This window comes from Armigeres subalbatus, chromosome 1, assembly GCF_024139115.2.
Source record: "Armigeres subalbatus isolate Guangzhou_Male chromosome 1, GZ_Asu_2, whole genome shotgun sequence".
In the NCBI taxonomy this organism is placed as follows: Eukaryota; Metazoa; Arthropoda; class Insecta; order Diptera; family Culicidae; genus Armigeres; species Armigeres subalbatus.
Genome location: NC_085139.1, coordinates 290,058,644 through 290,078,545, shown reverse-complemented (window position 1 = coordinate 290,078,545; position 19,902 = coordinate 290,058,644). Strand labels below are relative to the sequence as shown.

Here is a 19,902-nt window from a genome sequence, read left to right as displayed (position 1 = left end):
CGTATCTGTCAAGGTACAATTAAGTGGTGGAATTAACAAACTAGTCTTATGACAAGTGAAGACATTCCACCAAAAAGCTCAACTTTTTTTTTTAATTTCCGGGTTGGATTGTTTAATAATATACGAGAAACTGCTAGGTAGACCAATCTTGGTTTTTTGGTAATATTTTTGGATTCTTATATAGATTCTTTTGAAATTTCTTAACTAAAAACTTCAAATCAAGATTTCTCGAGATTCCTCCTAGGGACTTTTTTTTAAATTGGTCCAGAGGTGCATAATTACCACAGGAATCGAGCTCTGTACTTGATTTTGATGGATATTTCTCGCTTAACTTTTCAAAAGGACCTAAGTAACATTTTAATTGATGAATTAATTTGAGTAGTGCTTTCAACAGACCAATATGAAAGCTTTTGATTGCAGTACTCAAATTAATTCATGAAAAAATGTTACTTATAATAATAACGGTCTAGTAGCGCACCGTAACTTTTGATCGAAAATTATAGTGACGTGGCGTCTATACTTTACAATCGGTATAGATGTCGCATCAGGGTGATTACGCCGCACCTACCTACTATCAGCACTTTAATAAGCTATTATTTTTTAGTGGGCAAATCATGTTAAATACTTAAGATATTGCAAGGGATTAGGAGGAAAATCCTGCCCGGAAAATCCAGACGTCCTAGGATATTTGTTCCCTTCTTAATAACATGCTCCAAAATTAATGATATTTGAACAAGGAACGATTTTGACTTATTCTCTGTCGTTTTTTTTATTGTTATCATGCGTACTCACTATTGATAACATTACAGTAATGAGAAACAGATCAAGAAGAATCTCACCATTTTTGCCAGTACACTGCTGTTTCCATCCAGTTTCCGATGTAATAAAATCAGAGACTGTGAAGAAAAATGCAATAAAAACTTTTTGTGGAAATGTTTTCTGCTTGTAGGTATAACAAATACTAGATCCAGCACTCCGCTCCGATTTCAGCTTCAAACTCCTTATGGCTTTCGGCGTCTGAAGTTCTCATCGGATAACGCTTCGCGACTCGTACCTACTTTCAGCAAATCTCTTATCAATTCGTTCACATCGGAGCAGGCCATTATCGCTCAATGCCAAGATGCCATACCGTCTTCTAACTCGTCCCCGCCCGGTATGCTTCGATAAACCAACGTTGCACTGCCGCCTAAACAATCGACTGCATTCAGCGCATGTTCGCTGATCGTTTGATGCAAGAGGGTTTCCCCATTCCCGCGCGCCTTTTGTGCCCGGCGAGAGTGATCTTGAAAGTGCCACATAACCGTCACATTTTTATTGTGGCAGCGACGACGCCGACGATAACCATTGACTGACTGAGTTCTAGAACTTGGTTGTTGCCGTGCCGGTGGTACGGAGGCGAGGCATCGGAAGTATGCGGAGGAGTACACATAAATCAACACGATCACAATGTAATGCTTTGAGAATGTTGAATGTTTACTGCCGGTTGGTTGGCTGTGGAAGCAAGCCCAAACGGCGGCGCGCGCATTTTTACGACTGTTCGAAACTGGAAAACATCATATCGATCCGGGGGAAACTCTATTTTACGAGTTTTTAATTGCTTTATGATCGGTGCCACTCGATTTGTAATTATCGAATTCCTCGCGCGATCGCGCGCTGCTTCATTGAATGTTTTATAGGTTTGCCCTTTACCACTGACACTAATTAAGCGTTTTGTTTTTTGTCCCTTTTTAGGCAACGACGGCGTGTTCTCCTCCGTGTGGGTTGACGTCTTGTTACCAAAGCAGCCGAACAACAAGGAAGCAGGCCACCCTTATTTGGTGAAAAAGAAAAAGAATCGCAGAAACCAGCGATCGTCTTAGTAGGCTCGGTAACCTTGCCGACGACAGCGTCGAGATAAGAGCCAGAGAGACCCACTCTTGGACACCCTCACAATAAGAAACCTCGGGACGGGACCGACCGGACAGAATATGACGGTTCGACGGCTTCGACGGGTGCCCTTGGCTTTGGGAATGGCGGCTCGCCGGCGGTGATGAATCACGGTTCCAAACTGGACGACGTACCACACGCACCTCGCAATCACCGAATCCCTTCTCCCAGCATCGTAAAATGTAGCCGCCGGCTTCGGGGTTAATCCCGCGTGTGAGTTACGTTTTATTGCGTAATTGCCCGTGGCCTCGATCTTCGGCGTTGTCGGACAACTATCGTCGGTAAACAGTGTGCAATCGTGTAAACGGAAGTAGCAGAATCAATCGAACCTCTCTGTCATGGCCGATATGGATCCCACTGGGGGCGGTGGTGGAAATGGCGGCGCAGGCCCTCCGCCTATGCCGTCGGTAAGGACTTCGTCCCTACCTGCTCCACCGGTTCCTCAGCCAAGGAGCATCATAGCGCAAGCAGTTGTGCACCAAGTTCCATCGCAGCAACCTCAGCTTCATCAACAACAGCCGCAACAGCAGCAGCAGCAGCATCAGCATCTTCAGCCGCAAGTGATCGTAGCGACCGGTGCCGGAGTTTCCCAGGCTGCCCTGCAACCATCTAGCAATCAGGTAAGTGTTTGCCTACTTTGCTGTTTTGTTGGCATTTTCGATTCGCCATTTATGGCAACTCGTTTGAGTGTGAGGGGATCGTTGGCTAATTTTTGAGAGGTCCTAAACACTTCAGTGATTGATTTGTTCGGCGAAAGAAGAGGCGTGGCGAAATCGAGTCGCTAATTTGTACGTTTCGAATGGTTGAAGATGAGCGATGTTTGCTACTTTTCTGAATGACTCAATAGAGAAAGCAAGCACGTTGTTGACATGTTTTTCTGAAATTGGAAATCAATGACTCAATCAGAGACCTTAAGCTAAAAATGCAATTATGAAAGGATTATGTAGCCACCCACGAGTGTCACCTATCTCAAAATTGCTGTCGAACGCACGTCACCCGTGTGCCACCAAACGACATAATCGAGCGAATATCAATAAAATTAAAATTATTAACGCCGAACCATTTCGGAATCAACGAGGTACTTCGGCTCGTGCGCGAGTGTTTGCATTCACACAATATATTTATGTGTATTGCCGCCCGTAGCCAAATTGCGACCCATAAATTCCAGCAAATGTCGCATTTTGAATTAATAAAATTTCATCCATTATGGAGCAGACCGCGGGCGCGTCATTGGTTTGAACGACTGGCCGCGCACCATTCTCGGTGGCAGCGAGCCATTCGTCGTATTCGTTGTTGCCGCTACTGCGTGACTGCCGGCTACCGCTTGGAAGCAATTTAGGCTCATTATTTATGAATCTGCCGGTTGCGATTATGTGATAAACGTACACCTACACAGAAAATAGTGCACTTCCGTCCTGTAATAGATAAAATATTTGAGATTACAACACGGGGAAGGTTAGAACCATTTCTGACTCTTGAATGAAATTTGGTTTTATTAGAATTTATTCGATGCCGTTTCTCCAGGAAATCGTTAGGAATCTCTACGGCGCCATTCTTCACATTTATTGCTTCTTAAAGACTCCGCAAAGCTTCTCTAATCATGTTCTGAAAACTACTAACGTTTTGAAGCTTCTTTCAGAAAGTTATGTTCTGAAGCATTTTATGGGAAGCTATTTTAGCAATAGCAAAGCAAAGTTGAGAAGCAAACTTGGGCAGACGTTTAAAATTTTTTTAAAACATTGTATATTAGTATATTAGTTTTTGATTCTAACAATAATTTGTTAAAGGTAAAATATTGTAGTAAATTGTTTTTCCCAGAGTTATTATTTACAGCTTTGGGAGCTTCTCAGACGCTTTTTGAATTTAATCTTAGAATCTTTTGAAGCTTTCTAAAGCTTCTCTGAGAAGCCTGATAAAACTTCTCTCAGAAGCTTTCTAAAGCTTCTCTCAGTAGCGTTATGATATGTCGTTTAGAAGCTCTCTGAAGCTTCTTTCATAAGTTTTCTTGAAACTTGTCTCAGAAGCTCTGCAGCCCAGAAGCTTTCTTAAGCTTTCTGAACCTTAGCTTAGAAGCTTTGAGAGCTCCTCAGAAGATTTGACAGCTTCTCAGCAGAATCTTTGACAGCTTCTCAGCAGAAGATTTGACAGCTTCTCAGCAGAAGCTTTGGCAGCTTCTCAGCAGAAGCTTTGGCAGCTTCTCAGCAGAAGCTTTGGCAGCTTCTCAGCAGAAGCTTTGGCAGCTTCTAAGCAGAAGCTTTGGCAGCTTCTCAGCAGAAGCTTTGGCAGCTTCTCAGCAGAAGCTTTGGCAGCTTCTCAGCAGAAGCTTTGACAGCTTCTCAGCAGAAGCTTTGACAGCTTCTCAGCAGAAGCTTTGACAGCTTCTCAGCAGAAGCTTTGGCAGCTTCTCAGCAGAAGCTTTGACAGCTTCTCAGCAGAAGCTTTGACAGCTTCTCAGCAGAAGCTTTGGCAGCTTCTCAGCAGAAGCTTTGACAGCTTCTCAGCAGAAGCTTTGACAGCTTCTCAGCAGAAGCTTTGGCAGCTTTTCAGCAGAAGCTTTGGCAGCTTCTCAGCAGAAGCTTTGGCAGTTTCTAAGCAGAAGCTTTGGCAGCTTCTAAGCAGAAGCTTTGGCAGCTTCTCAGCAGAAGCTTTGACAGCTTCTCAGCAGAAGCTTTGACAGCTTCTCAGCAGAAGCTTTGACAGCTTCTCAGCAGAAGCTTTGACAGCTTCTCAGCAGAAGCTTTGACAGCTTCTCAGCAGAAGCTTTGACAGCTTCTCAGCAGAAGCTTTGACAGCTTCTCAGCAGAAGCTTTGGCAGCTTCTCAGCAGAAGCTTTGGCAGCTTCTCAGCAGAAGCTTTGGCAGCTTCTCAGCAGAAGCTTTGACAGCTTCTCAGCAGAACCTTTGACAGCTTCTCAGCAGAAGCTTTAACAGCTTCTCAGCAGAAGCTTTAACAGCTTCTCAGCAGAAGCTTTAACAGCTTCTCAGCAGAAGCTTTAACAGCTTCTCAGCAGAAGCTTTAACAGCTTCTCAGCAGAAGCTTTAAGAGCTTCTCAGAAGCTTTAAGAGCTTCTCAAAAGCTTTCATAACTTTTAACATCAGAGCATACCAGAAGCTTTAAGACCTTTTCAGAAAATTTTAAGGCTTCTCAGAAGCTTTTAGAGCTTCTCAGAAGCTTTGAGAGCTTCTCAGCAGAAGCTTTGACAGCTTCTCAGCAGAAGCTTTGACAGCTTCTCAGCAGAAGCTTTGACAGCTTCTCAGAAGCTTTAAGAGCTTCTCAGAAACTTTCATAACTTTAAACATCAGAGCATACCAGAAGCTTTAAGACCTTTTCAGAAAATTTTAAGGCTGCTCAAAAGCTTTTAGAGCTTCTCAGCAGAAGCTTTGACAGCTTCTCAGCCGTAGCTTTTACAGCTTCTCAGCAGAAGCTTTGGCAGCTTCTCAGCAGAAGTTTTGACAGCTTCTCAGAAGCTTTAAGAGCTTCTCAGAAGCTTTGAGAGCTTCTCAGAAACTTTGAGAGCTTCTCAGAAGCTTTGAGAGCTTCTCAGAAGCTTTGAGAGCTTCTCATAAGCTTTCCGAGCTTCTCAGAAGCTTTCCGAGCTTCTCAGAAGCTTTCCGAGCTTCTCAGAAGCTTTGGGAAGCTTCTCAGAAGCTTTGAGCTTCTCAGAAGCTTTGAGGCTTCTGGAAGCTTTGAGGCTCTCAGAAGCTTTGAGCTACTCAGAGCTTTGAGGCTTCTCAGAGCTTTGGGGCTTCTCCAGGAAGCTTGAGGCTTCTCCAGGCTTTGAGAGCTTCTCAGAAGCTTTGAGGCTTCTCAGAGCTTTGAGAGCTTCTCAGAGCTTTGAGAGCTTCTCCAGAAGCTTTGAGGCTTCTCAGGAAGCTTTGGGAGCTTCTCAGAAGCTTTGAGGCTCTCAGAGCTTTGAGAGCTTCTCAGAGCTGAGGCTTCTCAGAGCTGAGAAGCTTCTCAAGCTTTGAGCTTCTCAGAAGCTTTGAAACTCTCAGAAGCTGAGCTTCTCAGAGCTTTGAGGCTTCTCAGGCTTTGAGACTCTCAGAGCTTTGGGAGCTTCTCCAGAGCTGGGAGGCACTCAGGCTGAGGCTTCTCAGAGCTTTGAGGCTTCTCAGAGCTTTGAGAGGCTTCTCAGAGCTTTGAGGCTTCTCCAGAGCTTTGAGGCTCTCTCAGAGCTTTGAGGCTTCTCAGAAGCTTTGGGAGCTTCTCAGAGCTTTGAGGCTTCTCAGGAAGCAGGAGCTTCTCCAGAGCTTTGAGGAGCTTCTCAGCTTTGAGGCTTCTCAGGCTGAGCTTCTCCAGAGCTTTGAGAGCTTCTCAGGCTTTGAGGCTTCTCAGAGCTTTGAGGAGCTTCTCAGAGCTTTGGGAGCTTCTCAGAGCTTTGAGCTCCAGCTCTCAGAGCTTTGAGGCTTCTCAGAGCTTTGGGAAGCTTCTCAGAGCTTTGGGAGCTTCTCAGAGCTTTGAGGCTTCTCAGAGCTTTGAGGCTTCTCAAGAGCTTTGAGGCCTCCAGAGCAGAGCTCTCAGAGCTGAGGAGCTTCTCAGAGCTTTGAGGAGCTTCTCAGGAGCTTTGAGGCTTCTCAGAGCTTTGAGGCTCCTCAGAAGCTTTGAGGCTTCTCAGAGCTTTGAGAGCTTCTCAGAGCTTTGAGGGCTTCTCAGAGCTTTGAGGAGCTTCTCAGAGCTTTGAGCTCTCAGAGCTTTGGAGCTTCTCAGAGCTGGGAGCTTTCAGAGCACAGGCTTCTCAGAGCTTTGCAGGCTTCTCAGAGCTTTGCGAGCTTCTCAGGAAGCTTGAGCTCTCAGAGCTTTGAGAGCCTCTCAGAAGCTGAGGCTTCTCAGAGCTTTGGGAGGCCTCAGAGCTTTGGGAGCCTCAGGAGGCTTTGAGGGGCTTCTCAGAGCTTTGGGGCTTCTCAGGCTTTGAGAGCTCTCAGGAAGCTTTGAGCTTCTCAGGAAGGCTTTGAGCTTCTCCAGAGCTTTGAGAGCTTCTCAGAGCTTTGGGGAGCTTCTCAGAGCTTTGAGAGCTCTCAGAGCTTTGGGGCTTCTCAGAGCTTTGGGAAGCTCTCAGAAGCTGAGCTTCTGAGGCTTCTCAGGGAAGCTCAGAGCTTTGAGACTTCTCAGAGCTTTGAGCTTCTCAGAGCTTTGGGGCTTCTCAGGAAGCTGGGCTCTCAAGAGCTTTGGGCTCTCAGGCTTTGAGCTTCTCAGGAGCTTTGAGCTCTCCAGGGCTCTCAGGCTGGAGCTTCTCAGAGCTTTGAGGAGCTCCAGAGCACAGGAGCTACTCAGAGCTGAGGCTTCTCAGAGCTTTGAGAGCTCTCAAGCTGAAGCTTCTCAAAGCTGAGCTACTCAGAAGCTTTGAGAACCTCAGAAGCTTTGAGCTTCTCAGAGCTTTGAGGCTTCTCAGAAGCACAGAGCTTCTCAGGCTTTGAGAGCTTCTAGAAGCTTTGAGAGCTCAGAAGCTGAACTTCTCAGAGCTTTGAGGCTTCTCCAAGAAGCTTTGAGCTTCTCAGAAGCTTTGAGCTTCTCAGAAGCTTTGAGGCTTCTCAGCTGAGGCTTCTCAGAAGCTTTGAGCTTTCAGAAGCTTTGAGCTTTCAAGCTTTGCAGAGCTTTCCAAACTTCTCAAGCTTTCAGGCTTCTCAGAAGCTTTGAGAGCTACTCAGAAGCTTTGAGAGCTTCTCAGAGCTTTGAGCTTTCAAGCTTTCCGAGGCTTCTTAGAAGCTTTCAGGTTTCTCAGAAGCTTTCAGGTTTCTCAGAGCTTTCAGGTTTCTCAAAGCTGAGTTCTCAGAAGCTTTCGGAGTTTCTCAAGCTTTCAGGTTTCTCAGAAGCTTTCCAAATTTCTCAAGCTGTCCGAGCTTCTCAGAAGCTGTCCGAGCTGCTCAGAAGCTTCCTGAGCTTCTCAGAAGCTTTCCGAGCTTATCAGAAGCTTTCCAGGCTTCTCAGAAGCTTTCAGGTTCTCAGAAGCTTTCAGGTTTCTCAGAAGCGAGTTTCTCAGAAGCTTTCGAGTTTCTCAGAGCTGTCCAGGCTGCTCAGAAGCTTCCGAGCTTCTCAGCTTTCCGAGCTTCTCAGAAGCTTTCCGAGCTTCTCAGAAGCTTTCCGAGCTTCTCAGAAGCTTTCCGAGCTTCTCAGAAGCTTTCCGAGCTTCTCAGAAGCTTTCCGAGCTTCTCAGAAGCTTTCCGAGCTTCTCAGAAGCTTTCCGAGCTTCTCAGAAGCTTTCCGAGCTTCTCAGAAGCTTTCCGAGCTTCTCAGAAGCTTTCCGAGCTTCTCAGAAGCTTTCCAGGTTCTCAGAAGCTTTCCGAGGTTTCTCAGAAGCTGTCCGAGCTTCTCAGAAGCTGTCCGAGCTTCTCAGAGTTTTCAGGCTTCTCAGAAGCTTTCCAGCTTCTCAGAAGCTTTCCGAGTTCTCAGAAGCTGTCAGAGCTTCTCAGAAGCTTCCTGAGCTTCTCAGAAGCTGTCCGAGCTTCTCAGAAGCTTTCCGAGCTTTTCAGAAGCTTTCCGAGCTTCTCAGAAGCTGTACGAGCTTCTCAGAAGCTGTCCGAGCTTCTCAGAAGCTGTCCGAGCTTCGCAAAAGCTTTCCGAGCTTCTCAGAAGCTTCTGAGCTTCTCAGAAGCTTTCCGAGCTTCTCAGAAGCTTTCCGAGCTTTTCAGAAGCTTTCCGAGCTTCTCAGAAGCTTTCCGAGCTTTCCGAGCTTCTCAGAAGCTTTCCGAGCTTTTCATAAGCTTTCCGAGCTTCTCAGAAGCTTTCCGAGCTTATCAGAAGCTTTTGGAGTTTCTCAGAGGCTTTCCGAGCTTCTCAGAAGCTTTCAGAGCTTCTCAGAAGCTTTCCGAGCTTCTCAGAAGCTTTCCGAGCTTCTCAGAAGCTTTCCGAGCTTCTCAGAAGCTTTCCGAGCTTATCAGAAGCTTTTGGAGTTTCTCAGAGGCTTTTGGAGCTTTTCAAAAGCTTTTGGAGTTTATCAGAAGCTTTTGGAGCTTCTCAGAAGCTTTTGGAGTTTCTCAGAAGCTTTTGGAGCTTCTCAGAAGCTTTCCGAGCTTCTCAGAAGCTTTCCGAGCTTCTCAGAAGCTTTCCGAGCTTCTCAGAAGCTTTCCGAGCTTCTCAGAAGCTGTCCGAGCTTCTCAGAAGCTTTCCGAGCTTCTCAGAAGCTTTCCGAGCTTCTCAGAAGCTTTCCGAGCTTCTCAGAAGCTTTCCGAGCTTCTCAGAAGCTTTCCGAGCTTCTCAGAAGCTTTCCGAGCTTCTCAGAAGCTTTCCGAGCTTCTCAGAAGCTTTCCGAGCTTCTCAGAAGCTTTCCGAGCTTCTCAGAAGCTTTCCGAGCTTCTCAGAAGCTTTCCGAGCTCCCAAGCTTCTCAGAAGCTTTCCGAGCTTCTCAGAAGCTTTCCGAGCTTCGCAGAAGCTTTCCGAGCTTCGCAGAAGCTTTCCGAGCTTCTCAGAAGCTTTCCGAGCTTCTCAGAAGCTTTCCGAGTTTCTCAGAAGCTGTCCGAGTTTCTCAGAAGCTGTCCGAGCTTCTCAGAAGCTGTCCGAGCTTCTCAGAAGCTGTCCGAGCTTCTCAGAAGCTGTCCGAGCTTCTCAGAAGCTTTCCAGCTTCTCAGAAGCTCGAGCTTCTCAGAAGCTGCACGAGCTTCTCAGAAGCTGTCCAGGCTTCTCAGAAGCTTCTCGAGCTTCCAGAAATCTCAGAAGCTTTCCAGAGCTCTCAGAAGCTCTGAGCTTCTCAGAAGCTTTCCGAGCTTCTCAGAAGCTTTCCAGGCTTCTCAGAAGCTTTCCAGGCTTCTCAGAAGCTTTCCAGAAGCTCTGAGCTTCTCAGCTCCAGAGCTTCTCAGAAGCTCCGAGCTTCTCAGAAGCTTTCCAGGCTTCTCAGAAGCTGTCCGAGCTTCTCAGAAGCTGTCCGAGCTTCTCAGAAGTTTTCGGAGCTTCTCAGTAGCTTTCGGAGCTTCTCAGAAGCTTTCGGAGCTTCTCAGAAGCTTTCGGAGCTTTTCAGAAGTTTTCGGAGTTTCTCAGTAGCTTTCGAAGCTTCTCAGTAGCCTTCGTTGCTTCTCAGAAGCTTTCGGAGCTTTCTCAGAAGCTTTCGGAGCTTCTCAGAGGCTTTCCGAACTTCTCAAAAGCTTTCCGAGCTTCAGAAGTTTTCCTGCTTCTCAGAAGCTTTCTGAGTTTTCAGAAGCTTTCCGAACTTCTCAAAAGCTTTCCGAGCTTCTCAGAAGCTTTCCGAGCTTCTCAGAAGCTTTCCGAGTTTCTCAGAAGCTGTCCGAGTTTCTCAGAAGCTGTCCGAGCTTCTCAGAAGCTGTCCGAGCTTCTCAGAAGCTGTCCGAGCTTCTCAGAAGTTTTCGGAGCTTCTCAGTAGCTTTCGGAGCTTCTCAGAAGCTTTCGGAGCTTCTCAGAAGCTCAGAGCTTCTCAGAAGCTCTGAGCTTCTCAGAAGCTTTCCAGGCTTCTCAGAAGCTTTCCTGAGCTTCTCAGAAGCTTTCCGAGCTGGAAGCTTTCCAGGCTTCTCAGAAGCTTTCCAAGCTTCTCAGAAACATTCTGAGCTTCTCAGAAGCTTTCCAGGCTTCTCAGGAAGGCTTCTCAGAAGTTTTCCGACTTTCTCAGAAGCTTTGACAGCTTCTCAGAAGCTTTCAGAGCTTCTCAGAAGCTTTCAGAGCTTCTCAGAAGCTTTCAGAGCTTCTCAGAAGCTTTCAGAGCTTCTCAGAAGCTTTCAGAGCTTCTCAGAAGCTTTCAGAGCTTCTCAGAAGCTTTCAGAGCTTCTCAGAAGCTTTCAGAGCTTCTCAGAAGTTTTCGGAGTTTCTCAGTAGCTTTCGAAGCTTCTCAGTAGCCTTCGTTGCTTCTCAGAAGCTTTCGGAGCTTCTCAGAAGCTTTCGGAGCTTCTCAGAAGCTTTCGGAGCTTCTCAGAAGCTTTCGGAGCTTCTCAGAAGCTTTCGGAGCTTCTCAGAAGCTTTCGGAGCTTCTCAGAAGCTTTCGGAGCTTCTCAGAAGCTTTCGGAGCTTCTCAGAAGCTTTCCGAGCTTCTCAGAAGCTTTCCGAGCTTCTCAGAAGCTCAGCTTCTCAGAAGCTTTCAGACTTCTCAGAAGCTTTCAGAGCTTCTCAGAAGCTCAGAGCTTCTCCAGAAGCTTTCGAGCTTCTCAGAAGCTTTCCAGGCTTCTCAGAAGCTTTCGAGCTTCTCAGAGCTCCAGGCTTCTCAGAGCTTTCAGGCTTCTCAAAGCAGACTTCTCAGAAGCTTTCAGAGCTTCTCAGAAGCTTTCCGAGCTTCTCAGAAGCTTTCCGAGCTTCTCAGAAGCTTTCCGAGCTTCTCAGAAGCTTTCCGAGCTTCTCAGAAGCTTTCCGAGCTTCTCAGAAGCTTTCCGAGCTCCCAAGCTTCTCACAAGCTTTCCGAGCTTCTCAGTAGCTTTCCGAGCTTCTCAGATGCTTTCCTAGTTTCTCAGAAGCTTTCCGAGCTTCTCAGAAGTTTTCCGAGCTTCTCAGAAGTTTTCCGAGCTTCTCAGAAGCTTTTCAGAAACATTTTAGAAGCTTTCGGAACGTGTTAAGTGCTTTCGGAGCTCATCAGAAGCATTCTGAAGCCTTAAGATGCTTCGAAAACTTTTTAGGAGCTTTGGAGCTTTTCAGAAGCTTTAAGATTTATCAAAAGCTTTCTGAATCTTCTCTTAGAGCATTTTTTTAATCTTCTCCTAGAAGCTTCCTGAAGTTTATCTTAGAAGTTTTTCGAAGCTCCTTTTTTTGCAATTTCTCCCATAGAAGCTTTCAGAAAGGGTCTCAGAAGCTTTCGGGACGTCTTTGAAGCCTCTCAGAAGCGTTGAGAACTATTAAAAGCTTTCTGAAGCTTCTCTTAGAGGATTTCTGAACCTTCTCCCAGAAGCTTCTTGAGGTTTTTATCTCAGATGCTTTTTGAAACTTTTTTTTTTGCAGTTTCTCTCAGATGCTTTTTAAGGTTTTTGTGGCTTCACTCACAAACTTTCTGAACCTTTCAGAAATTTACCAAAGGTTCTCTCTGGAGCTTTCTGAAGCATTTTTAATCCTCTCTCAGAAGCTTTCTCATGAGGGGCAGCAGGGACTATGTCCAAGGGCTTGACGACCCTCCGCATGGCCACTGCGAGTTAGGGGCCTGCGTAGGATGTGGTGGGGTTTGACAGTGGGCTCTGTTAAACCTCTACAAAAGCTGCATGTGTCCATAAGCAGGCCCTATCAAACCCAGTCAACACATGAACGTATATGGTGTCGTGTAGGATGCTGGAGTGCAGGCGATAGATGTACTTTTCCACACAACATGTATGTATATCGTCTCCAATTTAGCATCTTGTATTGCACCATGTGCGATTTTATGTAGACTGGGAAGCGAACGTGTGCCGCTCAAAGCGCACAAGCCCAACACGAGTGCCAACCGGCACATCAGGATTAATACCAGTGAGATCCTGATTACGGTATACTGGTCAATGCAAGTGACACACACACGCGCGCGAAAGTAATGCAAAATAAACGACATGTAAAATGAACGTAAATTTACATTCTTACTTAACGTCAAATAGAGATAAAATAAGGGTTGCTGAATAACATTAGCTTTCCGATTACTATCAATTATTTTCAATTTAAATCCCGTTTCTTTTTTTACTTTTCTTACGTTAATGAAATGATGTCGCGGGCGCCTGAGCCGAAGTTCAAATGAACAATCGCTCACTTTGAGCGGTTGATTGTTTATTCTCGCGAAGAATGAACAATTTAACAAATTAAGGAAATGCTAATACTGCTGTGTAGAAGTTTCAAACGTCACATCACTTTCCATGGTGAATCCTGATCTATGTTACTGATTACTCCACCCAACTAACACTACTTCCTTCCCGTGGTAAATGTGGAGATGCAGAGGTATTCTCGGTCTCTAGTAGCAACAATTACCACACACTCACATTCCTCCTTTCCCAACTGACTGTAAGGACTTGGCCGGCGCCGTTATTGATCAACATTTGCGAGCTGCTGAAACGTGCACTTCGAGAATAGTTGGTAAATCCCAACCACTATTCACTTGGATCGTAGTGCAATTTGCACCAGTTCTGATCAATCACGGAGTAGCAACCATTGATATGTACAGTCAGTCTAAGCTAAGCTAAGCTAAGCTCTCTCAGAAGCTTTCTCATCGTTCTCTCCAAATTTTTCTGAAGTTTGTCTCAGATGCTTTTCCCAGAAGCAATCTGAAGATGTCAGTAGCTTTCTGAAGCTTCTCTTTCAAATCCTTTTTAACGTTTTCTGACGCTATCTGAATTTCAGATTTGATATTTTCTGACGATATCAAATTGTCAGAATCTTTCTGATGCTTTTCTCAGAAGCTTCTGAAGTTTTTTGAAGCTTGAAGTTTCAATCAGAAGCTTTTCTAAGCTTGTCTTTGAAGCTTCCTGCAGCCTCACTTACAAGCTTCTTCCAAAAGTTTTCTAAAACTTTTCTAAAATTTTTTTTGAAGCTTCTCTCAGAAGCTTGTTGAAGCTTTTATTCAAAAGCCCTTTGAAACTGCTGTTAGAAGCTTTCTGGAGTTTCGCTCGAACAAGCTTTGATATTTTCTGATCCTTCTCTTAAAGGATTTCCGAACCTTCTCTCAAACTCAAACACAGAAGCTGTCTGAAGATTCTTTCAGAGACTTCTCTCAGTAGTTTTCTAAAGCTTCTCGAAGAAGCTCTTTGAAGCTTCTCTCAAACCAGCTCTGAAACTTCTTCCAAAAGCTCTCTGAGGCTTCATCAGAAGCTTTCTTATGCTTTTTTCAAAAAATGTGTTATTCTTCTTTATTATTTTCTGGGATTTTTCTTCGACAATTTCTGATGCTTCTCTCAGGGGCTTTATGTAGCCTCTCTCCGATACATTCTGAAGCTTCTCTTTAAAGATTTTTTAGGCTTCGCTTTTCAAGCGTTTTGAAACTTGAAAAAAAAAATTATTGATTCGCATAGATTCGTATAAAGGGTTCTGCGGCAAACTGTGAAGCTTTCCTTAAATCATTTAAATTCGATTTTATTCGTCTCTTTTTCCGAAACACATCTTTTCTCGGGACGTTCATTGTCGAGCGATTTGTGCTTCCATTAAGAACGCGGCTCCCCAGAAAATCCCCCGTAGTTGATGTCGTCATCTGTTTAAGCTTCTTTTTGTATTCTAAATCGCTTCATGCTTCTGACTTCTTGCCCATCCCACTGCTGCTTACCTTCGGCGCTATACTGTGGGCCATCGGCTTATGCTGCATAATGCAATCCGTGCGTGTGGATTGTGTATTTGTTATTCAAGACGCTCATAAATAAGCATCCCAATCGGAGCGGCGGAATGACAACGAACAAATGAGGCGAGATTAGAACGAGTGGCTGCACTGTGAGAATCGTGATGGTCGAAAAATCGGTAACCCGCCGTTTCAGTTCAAGTAAACCTGCTTTTATTGGAGCATACTTTTCAGTTTACTTTATCAGGTATCTTGCAGTGCTAATTCTCACAAGAAGCGAACTTTAAATTTAAATAAGTTCAAGTTCGTTATTCTCACCACTGGTTGATGTCTTTTTGAGAAATCGTTGCACAATTCCCGCAGTGGAGCGATCAGTTAACGACAGCATCAACAGCAGCTTCAGAGTCAGTCCATTAACACCATGAGACGTCGACTACGATGAACTTGACGGTGCCCTGCAGCGATGATCCTCCTGTGGTGCTGCAATGGTATCCTAAATTTACAACGCAACCAATTAGAATATGCATTCAGTGCTCTCCAGGTTGAAATATAGGAACTTCTTTTCAGTTTAGGTGTTTGACCATCTGAATCCTCTCCCAAAATATTTACTCTAAGGGATCGGAACGATCAAAAATGTCTGGATTAGTGCCCAAGGCCAATATCAGCGGCAGCAGCTACACGTTTCGTAACATTCTTGTCATTCATCCGTGTTCAACACGATCCGTTAGCCACTCTGGAAGACTTCACAACGGAACTCCGCTTCGAAACAAAGAACCGTTGCACGATTTAGATTAGAACTCGGAATGTGACCGACAAATTGAAGAGGCGCGACACATTCTCGCCGCGCGTTTCTTTCGTGTAGAAGCGGTGATCTAATTTATCGCAGCAGAGTGGCGGATTAAGTGGCGTCGATAGATCGGAGTAATTTACCTATCAGGGGATAAGCTTTCTGGTGACGAAGTCAATCGCACCTCAGGTTTTCTTCAAGGCTTTAGGTAATATTAATACGCAATTAAATAACTGTGTCTGTTGCAAATATTTTTTTAAAGTAAAATTATAACCTTTCAATTTTTTAAGGATTGAAGTATCAGAGGAAGTAAAATAACGTCAGCGAACGCATCAACGGGAATTGTTCTGATCGTGGAAGATCGCACTTAATGTAAAGTACTTCCTGCGATCTTTCGCGACGATCCAAGTGAATTGATTGTAAACTTCGTTCCCCTCTTAATGTTTTACCCAGAAACACAGCCTACTGCATTCGCAATGAGTAGGCCAACAATCGATTTGTTTGTTTCATCTGTCGATTGCATGTCGCTTTTTAATTGACACTCATTCGGTCCTCATCCTCCTCCTGATCGACGAACGACGCATTTGCTTCTGCATACATAACCTTGATGAAGGTAAGCAATAATCGTAAAAACGCATCCGTGCGCATGATGATGCGCCATGAAAAGTCATAAAAAATTATGGCAATCGACCAACAACAACAAAGTAAGCCATGGATAAGGATGACAACGCGGGTACGCAGTCCGACCGAAAAGAGCAGACGAAGCAAAACAAACAAAACAAAAACCTTTACTGTTGCGTTGCGAAGCTCTCGACTAGCTTGAATTGAGCGAATTACGACGACGATGCGGCGGGACGCGGAGAAACGCATAAATTAACTATTTAGTGCTCCACACTGCCTCTCTCGTTTTTTTGATCCGCATACCCCTTGCGCGGTCCTCTCTCATTTAAGTGCGCGCGGAATTTTTTCTCGTGCTTTTGTTGTGTTCGCGTTCTTCCGTTGTGATCCGAGAGAGCGGATCGTCTTCACACGATTGGATTGGTGAGCAAAACACGCGAAATTCAAACGAAGAAGCGAGAAGATGAGAGAAGGAGAGAGTTTTCCATTGCAATATTTGGTGAGCGATTTTCTTACGTTAGATGCAGACGACTAGCGATCGGTAAGCGCCTAAATGTAGACTTCATCCGGGCGTCGCACAGTTTGTGAATGTTTTATCCTACCACGTGACTATCGGGATAGGAGGTTTCACTTGGAACCATTTCGAAGTTATTTATCAGTCATTTTCGGTACAGCTTCTAGGCGCCAGTTTTGGCTATCGTATGTTGTTTGTCGTTCCGGTTTGGTGCCTTTTGACCTTGGAGACGTGGAGACCGGCATGTTTCATCGTTTTATTCGACAAACCCGATGAAAACCACCCCTTTCTTCGCCACAACTCGGATCGATGCTTGAACAGATTCAATATCTTCCTTTCCTGCTCCGGATTAGTTGTATTCGTTTTTTTCTGCTGCCTGTCCGCCGCTGCGTCGTTTTGTCTCCTTGTCCTTGAATGATTTCACCACCCATGACACCGTCGAATGATGGATTCCCAGATGTTTTCCGATCCGTATGCGGAACGTTTTCGGGTTTTGCACGATTTCTTGGCGAATCTGCGATGTCATCTCAATAATCACTTGACAGTTTGTGATAAACTTCTGTCTATGTACACATTACACTCTTAACTAGTTTCAGTAAAAATTTCATCAATTTTTACGTTAGAAAATTACAAGCTACTGCAATGTGTCTTATTTTCATCGAGTACAGCATTTAATAGTTTTTAGTTTCACTTTTCAATAAAGCAAATTTTTGAAACTGGAAATCTTTTAATCACAGAATTTTGAGAAAAATAAACTCGGGAATTTTAATAAATTTAATCTGATTGAAAACATTTCTACTAATTCCAGGAAATTTTTTCGAATTTAATGAAAAGAAATCTTCGAATTTCGAAAAAAAAATCTTCGAAATTAAGAAAAAAGTTTCCTTTGCTTACCGAAAAAAAATACAAGAGATTTTTTACTACACATTTTTTTTAATATAGAGAAATTTGATATTAATACCTTCAAATTTTATGAGGGATCCCTCCTAAAATTTTGAAAGAAATTTTTGTTCTTATTACGGATGAAATTCTTTGAATTTTTGTAAAAAGTTCTCCAAATCTTATATATAAAAATGAAATGGTCTGTGTTCGTATCCGCATAACTCGAAAACGACTGGATGGATTTTATTCATTCCTTCAGCAGATATTTTCGTTATCGTTTCCGACGGGTTTATATGATATTTCCCCATGCGAAAATCACGGGTAAGATGGAGTAAATCGTGAAAAACTAAAATTAAGAATCGTATGGAAATTTTGCATGGGAAGTTCACAACGCGCATTTTCGCCTACTATGCAGGACAACGTCTGCCGGGTCGACTAGTTTCCTATAAATCTACGATTTAAGGAAAATTCCACGAATTGTGAAAAAAAAATCTCAAAATTACAGAAACAATATTCTTTGAATTTTTGGAATGAGAAAACAAATCTCAGCAATTCGGGGAACTTTTTTTTCGAAATTTTCCATAATTTTGGAAGAATTTCTTCAACTTTCGAAAAAAAAACATTTTTTACGAACTTTAACGAATTTTGGAAAAGAAATACTCCGACTTTCAAAACAGAGATTCTGTGAATTTCAGAATAATTTTTTTTTTCAGATTTCGTAAAAGAAGTTCAGCCCATCTTGGAAGAAAATCTCTGAACTTTGGAAACCAAATTCTCCGAGTTTGGGAACAGAAACTCTCCAAATCAGAAGAATTTCAAAAGAAATTATCAAATTTTGGGAAAATTTTTCCGATTTTCGAAATACAAATCCCTTCAAATATCTGAAAAAAAAATATCTAAACTTAATTTAGAATTTTCAAGAAAAAAATCTCTGAAACTGAAAGAAAATTCTCCGGATTATAGAATTTCGAAATATTTTTTTTTAAGTTTAAGGAATTTTTCTACATTTAAAGAAATTTTTATTAATTCCAGGAGAAATTATTCGAATTTCATAAAACAAAAATCAAATTTTGACAACGCATTAAAAAAAATATCAAATTTTGAAAAAAAATTACCGAATTCCAGAGTTTTGGTATTTTTTTTTTCTTAAAACTGGAGAAAATTCTTCAAATTTTGGATGAAATTCTTAGAGATTTATAAGAAATTCTTCGAAGTTTGGAATAGGTTTTCCAAATTACCGAAGATATTTCTAATAAATCTCCGAGCAGGCTTGTAAAATGTCATCTGCATGTCATTTAGCTAATTTGTCCATAACTTTCTTTAGAATCCAAATTTATTCAATAATTTTAGATGTACTCATAACGCTAGAGTAGGGCTATATTTTTGTCCAAGGGTACATTGCTCTAAATATAACATCTGAGGCTAGAGGGTGAAAACTCTCCAAAATGTCACGTGTCATTTGACATAATGTCATTTGAATGCCCCAGATAACATATTTACAGCAATGTCTTGTTAGACAAAGTTGTACTCACATTTAAGCGCTATAAGTTCGTCATACATCATGAATCAATAGCTACCTTCTGGAAAAAGTTCTGGGAAAATTATTCAAACGAATGCAAATGACATTTTACAACACTGTCTCCGAGTTTATGAAAAATTTACGAATTTAAGAAAAATCTCAGAATTACGGAAACGGTATTTTTTGAATTTTTGGAATGAGAAAATATTTTACGAATTACAGAAGAAAAATCTCGCTTAACTTTTCAAAAGGTCCTAAGTAACATTTTTTTCATGAATTAATTTGAATAGCGCAATCAACAGAAAAACATGAAAGCTTTTGATTGCAATACTCAAATTAAATCATGAAAAAATGTTACTTAGGTCCTTTTGAAAAGTTAAGCGAGAAATCTCTAAAATAAAAAAAAAATCTACGCATTTCGGAGATTTTTTTTTATTTCTAAGATTTTTGGAAATTTTTTCCAACTTTCGGAAAAAAACATTTTTTACGAACTGTAACGAATTTTGGAAAAGAAATACTCCGACTTTAAAAAAAGATATTCTGTAAATTTCAGAAAAGAAATTGTTCAGATTTCGTAGAAGAAACTCAGCCCATTTTGAAAGAAAATATCTGAACTTCGGAAAATAAATTCTCCGAATTTGGGAACAGAAACTCTCCGAATCAGAAGATATTCGAAAGAAATTATCAAATTTTGAAAGAATTTTTCCAAAAACAAATCCATTCAATATCTGAAAAAATATTTAAACTTTTGTTCAGAGTTTTCAAGAAAAAAAATCTCTGAAACTGAAAGAAAATTCTCCGGATTAAAGAATTTCGAAATAAAATTTTTGAAATTTCAAGGAATTCTTCTACATTTAAAGAATTTTCTACTAATTCCAGGAGAAATTATCTGAATATCTCAAAAAAAATTCAAATTGGAAAACGCTTTTCGATTTTTTTTTCAAATTTCGAAAAAAAATTACCGGATTCCAGAATTTTGGTAATTTTTGTCTTAAAACTGGAGAAAATTCTTCAAATTTCGGATGCAATTCTTAGAGCTTTGTAAGAAATTCTTCGAAGTTTGAAAAAAGTTTTGCAAATTTCCGAAGGTTTTTTCAATAAATCTCCGAGTTTAGGAAAATTCGACGAATTTAAAAAAAATCTCAGAATTACGGAAAAAAAATTTCTTTGAATTTCTGAAATGGCAAGGAATTTTTCGAATTACGGATAAACTTTCAAAATTTCGAAATAAAAAATTTCTTAGCATTTCGGGAAAAAATGTTTTTTTAAGAATTTCTCAGATTTTCTGAAGAAATTTGGGAAAAAGTCTCTGAACTTCGCAAAACAAATTCTTCGAATTTTGGAACCGAAACTATTTGAATCAGAAGACATTTCAAAGAAATTATCAAATTTTGGAAGAATTTTTCCGATTTTCTTAAAACAATCCTTCAAATTTCCAAAAAAAAACAAAACTTTGGAAAAACTGCATATTTTAGAAAACTGAACTTCGGAAAAAAATTCTCCGAATTGCAAAAAACAAC

General features: G+C 42.3%; 1 protein-coding gene across 2 annotated transcripts in view; it reads left to right on the top strand.

Moving 5' to 3' along the window:
- Positions 1–1,732: 1,732 nt before the first annotated feature.
- LOC134207700 (uncharacterized) overlaps positions 1,733–19,902 on the top strand; it is a 322,256-nt gene continuing 304,086 nt past the window's right edge. For both annotated transcript variants that reach the window (XM_062683514.1, XM_062683512.1), the window contains exon 1: positions 1,733–2,546. In XM_062683514.1, coding sequence (XP_062539498.1) covers positions 2,265–2,546 — 282 coding nt within the window. In that variant the 5' untranslated portion in view covers positions 1,733–2,264. The remainder of the gene's footprint in view (positions 2,547–19,902) is intronic.